General features: G+C 33.4%; 1 protein-coding gene and 1 long non-coding RNA gene across 2 annotated transcripts; both read left to right on the top strand.

The window, feature by feature from the left end:
• Positions 1–336: 336 nt before the first annotated feature.
• Positions 337–623, top strand: LOC140009648 (uncharacterized). The gene is made up of 2 exons (XR_011817118.1): positions 337–474; positions 570–623. It is a non-coding gene; the product is annotated as an uncharacterized lncRNA (long non-coding RNA).
• Positions 624–1,804: 1,181 nt separating this feature from the next.
• LOC113693257 (uncharacterized) lies at positions 1,805–3,321 on the top strand. Its single transcript, XM_027211819.2, has 6 exons — positions 1,805–1,883; positions 2,007–2,233; positions 2,336–2,542; positions 2,643–2,735; positions 2,820–2,924; positions 3,010–3,321. The coding sequence occupies exons 1-6, from the start codon at positions 1,805–1,807 to the stop codon at positions 3,319–3,321; spliced, it is 1,023 nt and encodes a 340-aa protein (XP_027067620.2).
• Positions 3,322–9,004: the final 5,683 nt, after the last annotated feature.

Below are 9,004 nucleotides of genomic sequence, written 5' to 3'. Positions count from 1 at the left end.
GATGCACTTGATGGTTCACTTGCCTGCTAAAGCTATCCTTGGCGGTCCAGCTCAATATCGTTGGATGTTCCCATTTGAGAGGTAGAGAGTTGTACATATAGCCTTGTAAGTTTTTTTTTTAATTAAAGACCACTGCAATCTTCTAATTTCTTTTATTTTCCTTTGAGAAAGACATATGACAGTGCTGAAAAGTTATGTTGGGAATAAGGCCTGGCCAGAGGGATGCATTGCTGAGCGGTACATAGATAAAGAATGCTTGACATTCTGCTCTATGTACCTAGACAATATTGATACGATATTCAACAAGCCAGAACGAAACAATGATAGGGGATATAATACTGGTGAATTGTCCATTTTTTCATGCCCTGGTCGTCCATTTGGAGGGCCCAAAAGGGGCAATTTCCTTGACTCAGAGCTGGAAAAAATTCATACATTTATATTGAACAATTGTGATGAGCTTGAGGACTATATAAAGTAAGCTTTTAATGTTAATTAAAGCTTGTACCGTTGTTCTATATTTTGATATGTTCAAAGGCAAATTTATACAAGGTGATTGTTTTTGTCTATAGTGCGCATAAAATGGAGTTGGAGGCAGAGAGTGCTGAAAATGTGGACCAAAGGCACGATAGAGAATTTGCAAAATGGGTTAAACAGCGTGTATGTTTGTAGTGTCATTTGGACAACCTACTTTTTTTTATCTCTAATACAATAAATTACTGATTTAGGTGAAATTGTCCTTACTAGGTTATGTATGGCAGTGAGGCTTCCAATGGTGAGCTTCGAGCATTAGCATTTGGGCTAGACAATCGAGTTTGCATGTATACGGGCTGCATGGTTAATGGGTATAGGTTTCACACGAAAAATTGGGAAAGGCAAAGAAAGACTCAAAACAGTGGTATTGTAGTTAGAGGTGAGCATGGTAACAATATGATCGATTTTTATGGTGTGATACAACAAATTATTGAAGTAAGATACTGGCTCGGGAAAAAAAAGGTTATAGTATTCAAGTGTGACTGGTGGAAGACCGATGATAGTGTTGGGATGCAAGTGGACAAAGAATGGGGTATCACAAGTGTCAATTCGTCCAGAAAATGGTATGAAGACCAACCATATGTCCTCCCTCAACATGTCCAACAAGTCTTTTATCTTGAAGACTTGAAACTAGGCAAAAACTGGTTTGTCGTCGAGAGATTCAGTCCAAGGCACTTGTATGATGTTCCTGAAGATTTAGAAAAAGAACCAATGGTTGAGGAAATATATCAAGAAGAAGCAACTGGGGATTTCACTATTATAATAGACCTTGACAATCCACCATTACTTTCAAGAGAAGACAATGAGATACCGAAGGCTGTACCTTCATCCATTGTACATGCTGAGAAGTCAAAAAATAGCTCAAATGGCACCTTTGAAGACTTCATTAATGATGATGATGAAGTGAATGAACATGAGTCTAACAATGAGGAAGACGAAGAGGAGATTCTTAGTGATAATGACATCGATTCGGAATAGGTGAAATTGATGAGGACTACATGACACTAAATTTAATCTCTTTAACTCCGGCTAACTAGTTTTTATTCCTAAATTATACTATGCTGTAACACTAACTTCTTCTTACTTTTAGATGGCTGGACCAGGAAAGCGAGGCCAAATGCTGCAGAGAAAAGCTCAAGGTGCACAACAGCCTGCAATACCTAATTCAGTTGGAAGCAATCAACCAAGAAGTGCATCCAAGAGTGTATCCTCAGAGGATGCAATATATGTCACTCCAACTTCTTCACCTAGAGAAATTGCAAGTGAGAGTAGGATGATACACCCTCAGACATCTGAGTCTCGTGCATCCGGAGAAAATGAGACAAATCCAGTTTCGGAAGAGCAAGAAAATGGTAAGTTAGACTTCATTTTCACGGCTGAAATTAAAAACCAAGTTTCTATTTCATGACTGACTTTGTTAATGTGGTCAAAGTAATGTATGGACTGATATTTCTTAATAGCTATGCTGCTGGCAGCAAGAAGAAGAGGACGTACACGAAATCTATCATTATCAAAAAAAAGGGAGGCTAATGAGACGCTCACCATTGAAATTGATGATTGTATTCGGCGGATTGTTGGGAAGGATTCTCAATACTTCATCACAGAAGGGGGTTGTGTTGTTAGGAAGGCTGCTAGGCTTAATGTTCCAAAGTGGTCCCATCTCAATCCCGGTGACCGAGAAGGCATATACAGCACGGTTACGGTATTTGTTGACCTGCTAATACTCTAATTTCATCCAGAAAGTATGAGAGATTTTACTGCTTTAGATTTGCTTGGTTTTAAGTAGATTGCACTGTTATTGTAGGATGACTTTCGATTTCCAGAGCACATCACCTCAAAAACTGCTATTAATAGGCAGTTAAACACACAATATCGAAACCATCGATATTGGCTTCACAGGTATTTCCAGAGTTTTGAATCAAGGCAAGAAGCATTGAGGCAAGTTCTTGAAGGTGTGAGTGAAGAAGATTGGAAGTGGCTGGTCAGCTACTTTGAAAATGATGAATTTAAGGTTAGCTTATCAAAATAACCTATCCTTTTATTAAATTTCAGATTTCACTTCACAAATTTGCTAATATTTGTCAGTTAAAATTTTCACTAATTTGTGGCAGAAAATTAGTGAACGTAACAAGCAAAATCGTGCCAAAAATGACTGCCATACTACTGTTGGCACAAAATCGCTTGCAAGAGTTGTTGAGGAAAAGGTAATCTGAAACCCAGCCAACAGTTGTACATGTACATCCTTTTTGTCATATGACTGAAAATGAAAAAATTGAAAATTTGGACAGAAAAGGAAAGAAGATGTCGAGCTTTCAGAGATAGACATGTTTGAGTTAAGTCAAAAGTCAAAGAAGTCAAGGGGGCTAGTAAATGACAAAGCAAAAGAGACCTTGGTGAGCTGTTTCACTTGGATAATGGATTTTTAAATTATTGACATCCATTCCAGCTACATAATGATCATATTTTTTACTTGCCTAGGACAAAATGAGGGAATTGCATGCTACAACTTCAATGACTAGCAAGGAAATATGCGAGCAAGAACTTGGTTACATACCTGGACACATCCGCGGTCGTAGTGCAACCAAGAAGCAAGCTGCTGAGGTAGAACGCTGGAAGCATGAGATTGAGGACAGCCGAAAAAGAGCAGATGAAGCAGAAAAACGAGCTGCAGAAGTAACTCAACAATTCACTGCTCAGCAAGAGTTGATTAAGACCTTGCAACAGCAACAAACAGAAACAAGAAGCCTGTATGATAAGTTAGCTAACCAGCTGAAAGACTTGCGCAAATAGCAACTTCTGTGTCAGGTATAAATAAATTGTTTGCTCTTCATATCCTTCACAATTGAGGCACTTGAATTCTGGTTCTATAAAATAGAGATTCATTTTTAATACAATTGGGTTGCTTGATGTCAATTTAGTTGCTTGATGGCACTTGAAATCTGGTTCCACCAAATCTGATTCCTGTTTAATGCAATTGAGTTGCTTGAGGCTGATTTAGGTGCTTGAAATCTTGTTCATGTTTAATTACAGCCATTGAGGTGCTGGATGTTGCAACCAAAACTTTAGTGTTTTTAAAGCAAAGGTGTTTGAACGTTGGGATGTATTCCACTTTTTTCTTTGTCGAACTCATCTAAATTTTTCTGTATCAGAATTTTTTTTTTGTGCTAAGGAAAAAGGGGCACCTTTGATTGTGTGTGTGTGTGTGTTTTTTTTTCTTGATATACTGTGTGGTTCACGATCATCTAGGCTCTCAATGATTTTAGGATTTTATTGTTGTTATTGTTATTGTTATTGCATATATATTTGTGAACATGCAGATATTTATTGTGTTTGTATTGTTATTCTATATTTCACAGAATCTACATTCAATGTCTTATTTGCTATAATTTCACTTTATTTTTGTGTTAAGCAATTTACTTAGATTGCTATAATTTCAAATTAGAGTGACATTAGTTTTTATAATATGGTGCCTATCTAGAAGTGTAGTTCCAGTTTTAACACCAGTGCTCATTGCTTCAATTTTGGTAACGTGTAGGTTCTAACACGATTCCCAAGAAGAAGAAGCCAGTCATTGCTGTGAAGATGGTTTTTGATTTGAAGACTACAAGGCCTATCGTGCTCATGTTTTGTTCTAGATGGGAATCGTGCTCATATTTTTGTATAGAACTTTACTACTCTCTATTGTTGATGGGAAATCACTAGTATTGTAACTGAATGGCTTATTTTGGATGGTGCATGGTTTATGACTCATTTGAGGCAACATTTATATATATATATGTATTTGGGTTGATCTTCTATTGGAAATGAATGTTGGCTTTCTTTTCGTATGTTGGCTTTTTTTTTCTCCTTGCTACTCAATGAACGTTTTGTGATTGTTGGCAGCTATGTTGCGTAATTAACATTAGATTATTGCTTTTTACAAAAAAAATAAATGACAATAAAAAAAGTTATCATTGCCAACAAGTTTCACTAGTGACACCAGAAAGTCGTCACTTTTTATGGATGGAAAACAATGACAACAAAAGTCGTCACTGAACGGAAGCATAATGTGACAACTCCAAGGGTTGACTATGACAAGAATTTAGCTAGTTTAGTGACAATAAAAGTCGTCATACAATGTACAATAATGAGTGACGACAAGAGTCATCACAAAAGCGAAATCGTTTGTGACGACTTTCAACAGTCGTCACATGGACCCCCTTTTGTGACATAGAACTAGTGACAGCTCTGTGACAGCAGTAAAAGTCGTCACTGACTTTTTTTGTGATGACTTCTGAATTTTTAGTGACGACTTTCGCCTGTCACAGAAACGCAATTTTCTTGTAGTGGCATTACCTACGGCTACAAAATTTTAAATCTGTTAATGAATATAACTCAACCACATCCAGAATTACTTCTCAATTAAGGTTGTATGGTAAAAATATAACTGATAAGAATATGTTAGAAAAAATTTCCTCTATTTTTTTATGTTTCGAATATGCTCCTACAGTAACGACATCAAGAAAAGAGATTTAAAAATATTATGAATTCATTGCATGTCTTGTCTTGGTTGAACAAACTAATGAATTATTGTCGAAAAATCATGAGTCCCGACCAACTGGTGCTAACCCGTTTCATGAGGTGAATACGACTCAATCTCAAAATTCTGGTCATGATTGAGAATGTGACCATGGTCATAGTTGCAATCGTGATAGATATGTTCCTTATAATCATAATAATCATAACCATGGCAAGAAACAAAATAACTTTTAAAAGTAGGAAAATAATGATAAGAAAGTTGAAGAAAGAAAAATTATGAGGAAAAATATTTTCGATGTGTATGAAAAGTTATTGGTTCCGTACCTATCATACGACAGAATATCTGGTTGAATTTTATGAAGCATCATTGAAAAGAAAGACAAAAGCATCAAAATAAATTTTATTGATCAAAAGAATGTTTATGGTGATAATGGTGCCGATATAGCACACCTTGAGGTAGTTGATTTCTTTGAACGTCCTAAGATGCAAAATGATTAGATGCCAAATGTCCAATATTTATTTACAACTTTGCTTTTATGTTATTTTCGCATCTTTTATGTAATTTATTTTATAAATTATGTAATTTATGGACCTTAAACCTTATGAATATTTAATTTAATTTGTTATTTTGTCTTGAAAAAAATGGATATCAAATACTTGAGATTAAATAATGGTGATGGTGATATTTGTCTCATTGATAGTCGTACTATGCACACTATATTTAAAAATAAAGGTTACTTTTCCTATTTGAAAATGAGAGAACCAAATGTTAATAGAATAAATGGTAATGTTAAATTGATCGAAGGTTCTAGAAAAGCCATTGTTTTTGTTCCTAAAATAATTAAATTTGTGATAATAATGCACTACTCTATAATACTAAGTCTCGAAGACATTTGTTGAATTTTAAAGATATTTACCGAAATGGATATCATATCAAGATGACGAATGGTATTACAAATACCATTTTTGGACAGAAATGTGTATTGAAAAAGTTACTTTCTCTTCCATCCAATTTATATCATATAAAAATAGGTGCAGCTAAAATTCATCATGTAGTAGACCAAAAAGTCTACTAATCCCAATGAATTTGTGGTCTGGCAAGATTGCCTTAGACATCCTGGTTCTATAATGATATGCTGAATAATTAAAAACTCACGTGGCCATTCATTAAAAAATCAAAAGATGTTAAACTCTAATGAATTTTCATATGTTGCTTGCTCCAAAAGAAATTAATTATTAGACCTTCACTAGTTAAGGTGTGGACTGAATCTCCTACATTTTTTAGAATGAATTCATGGTGATATATATGGCTTATAGATCCACCAAGTAGACCATTGAAATATTTTATGGTATTAATCGATATATCATTAAGAAGGTCATATGTATGGTTACGATCTACCCACAACTTGGTGTTTGCTAGATTGCTTGTTCAGATAATTAAGTCACAAACACAATTTTTGAATTATCCAATTAAGAAAAATTATCTAGATAATGCTGGTGAATATTCATCAAATTCCTACACAAAATTATTACATGTCCATTGAAATAAATATTAAACATCATATAACTTATGTTTATAGACAAAATGGTTTGGCCGAATCATTAACTAAACAACTATAATTAGTTACTAGAATATTACTAATGAGGTCTAAATTTTCTTTATCTACTCAGGGACATGCTTTATTACATGCAATAATATTTGTGAGAATTAAGACAAGAAGTTATCATACTTATTGCCCCTACAATTAGCATTTAGTTATAAACCCAATATTTCTCATTCAAGAATTTTTGGTTGTGCAGTTTATGTTACCATTGCACCATGCCAACGAACTGAACTCCTAAAGAAGTTTGGGGATATATATTGGGTATGAATCATCTTCTATAATTAAATATCTTAAATCATTAATGGATGATTTATTTATGGTAAGATTTGTAAATTATCATTTTAATTAATCAAATCTTCCGACATTAGGGAAGGGAAAGATTGACCACAAAGGAAATTATTTGAAAAATATCATTGAATTTCCTTGATCCCATACAAAACAATGTAAACTGAAAGTTCAAAGGACTAGATATTTGTAAAAAATTGTAAATCAATTACCGGGTGCATTTAGTGACTTCAAAAGAGTTATTAAGTCATATATTCTTGTAAAAAATGCTCCGATTAAAATTGATATCGAAGAATGACAAATTACAAGTACTAATGAGTTTAAGCACATCTGAAGTATGGTAAACCCTTAAGTTCCAAAAATAAAAATCTTTGCAAGAAAAGATAATTGAATAATGATAATAAAATTAAGGAGTCAAAAATCAGTCAAAATACTAATAGTGACAACATTCAACCTCTTGAAGAGGTCGCATACTCCTAAAAATGATAAAATTATGAAAAGTTTAATTAATTTTGTTAATATGGGAAAAAAGTTAAATCCAAAAAGAGATAATTGTTGATAATATTTTTGCATATAATATAGCACTTGATATTATGGAAAAAGACGATAATCATGAATCTACATCAATTGATGGATGTCAGCGTAGAAGTAATTGAAAAAAATGGAAGACGCGATTCAATCTGAATTGGATTCACTGGTTAAAAGAAAAATTTTTGGACCTATAGTCCAAACACTTGAAGGTGTAAAACTAGTGGGATATAAATGGGTGTTTGTGAGAAAAATGAGAAACATAAAATTGTGAAATATAAAGCAAGATTTGTAATCCAAAAATTTTCACAAAAATCAGGACTTGATTATGATGAGACATATTCACCAATAATGGATAGAATTACATTTAGATATCTTGTAAGCTTAGAAATGTACGAAAAACTTGAAATGTGTCTAATGGACAGTCACTGGTTATTTGTATAGAATATTAGATAATGATATCTACATGAAAACTCTTGAAGGATTTAGCATGCTTGAAGCATGTAAATCAAATTTTAGAAAAATTTATTCCATCAAATTGCAAAACTCTTTGTATGGGTTCAAACCATCTGTACGTATGTGGTTTAATCACTTTAGTGAATGTTTGATTAGGGAAGCCTACATCAATGAACCAAAATGTCTATTTGTTTTTATAAAGAAAAATGTGTCAAATTTATAACTATTGTAGTATACATTGATAATCTTAATTTGATTGGAACTCCTAAAGAGTTCCAAAAGATGGTTGGATATTTGAAGAAAGAGTTTAAAATCAAAGATTTTGGAAAGATGATTTTGCCTTAAAATGGGATTTTCATTCACTAAATTGTTTATACCCTGAAGGTATTAAAACAATTTTATATGGAAAACACATCCATTAAGTACCCAAACAATTGTCTAGTCACTTAATCCTACCAAGGATCCTTTTAGACCAAGAGAGAAAAATGAAAAGATGTTTGGTCCTAAAGTACTATATCTTAGTGCTATTGGAGAACTTATGTGACCTGTTAATTGTACAAGAGCGGATATATCCATTCCTGCGAATTTATTGGAAGGATTTAGTTCAACTCCTAGATGGCATTGGAATGGTATAAAGCATATTCTTCGCTATCTCCAAGGAATAATTGATCTCGACTTATATTATTCATATGATTCTCGATCTGAATTACTTGCTGATGCTAGGTATTTATCTGACTCACATAAAGTAAGCTCTCAAACTAGCTATTTATTTACCTATGGTGATACAACTATTTCATGACAATCTACAAAACAATCAGTAGTTGTCACTTCTTCGAATCAATTGAAATAATAAAAATTCATGAGGCAAATCGAAAATATGTTTGGCTAAGATCAACGACCCATCATATCCGGAAAAATTATGGATATCACTTGAGAAAGAAAATCCTTGAACTACATTATATGACGATAATGCAGTTTGTGTAACTCAATTGAAAGGAGGATATATTAAGGAAGATAGGACAAAGCATATTTCACCTAGATTCTTCTTTACTCATGATTTGCAAAAAAAAGGGTGAAATTGA

The sequence above is a fragment of the Coffea arabica genome, chromosome 6e, assembly GCF_036785885.1.
Source record: "Coffea arabica cultivar ET-39 chromosome 6e, Coffea Arabica ET-39 HiFi, whole genome shotgun sequence".
Classification (NCBI taxonomy): domain Eukaryota; kingdom Viridiplantae; phylum Streptophyta; class Magnoliopsida; order Gentianales; family Rubiaceae; genus Coffea; species Coffea arabica.
The sequence above is the reverse complement of the archived record's forward strand: the minus strand, read 5'-3'. Positions and strand labels throughout refer to the sequence as shown.

Excerpts from the sequence above, each read along its gene's own strand:
- LOC113693257 (XM_027211819.2), top strand. The coding sequence starts at position 1,805 with ATGATACACCCTCAGACATCTGAGTCTCGTGCATCCGGAGAAAATGAG. Across the intron at positions 2,543-2,642 it reads TTGAAAATGATGAATTTAAG|AAAATTAGTGAACGTAACAA; the intron begins GTTAGCTTATCA and ends AATTTGTGGCAG. Across the intron at positions 2,736-2,819 it reads CAAGAGTTGTTGAGGAAAAG|AAAAGGAAAGAAGATGTCGA; the intron begins GTAATCTGAAAC and ends AAATTTGGACAG.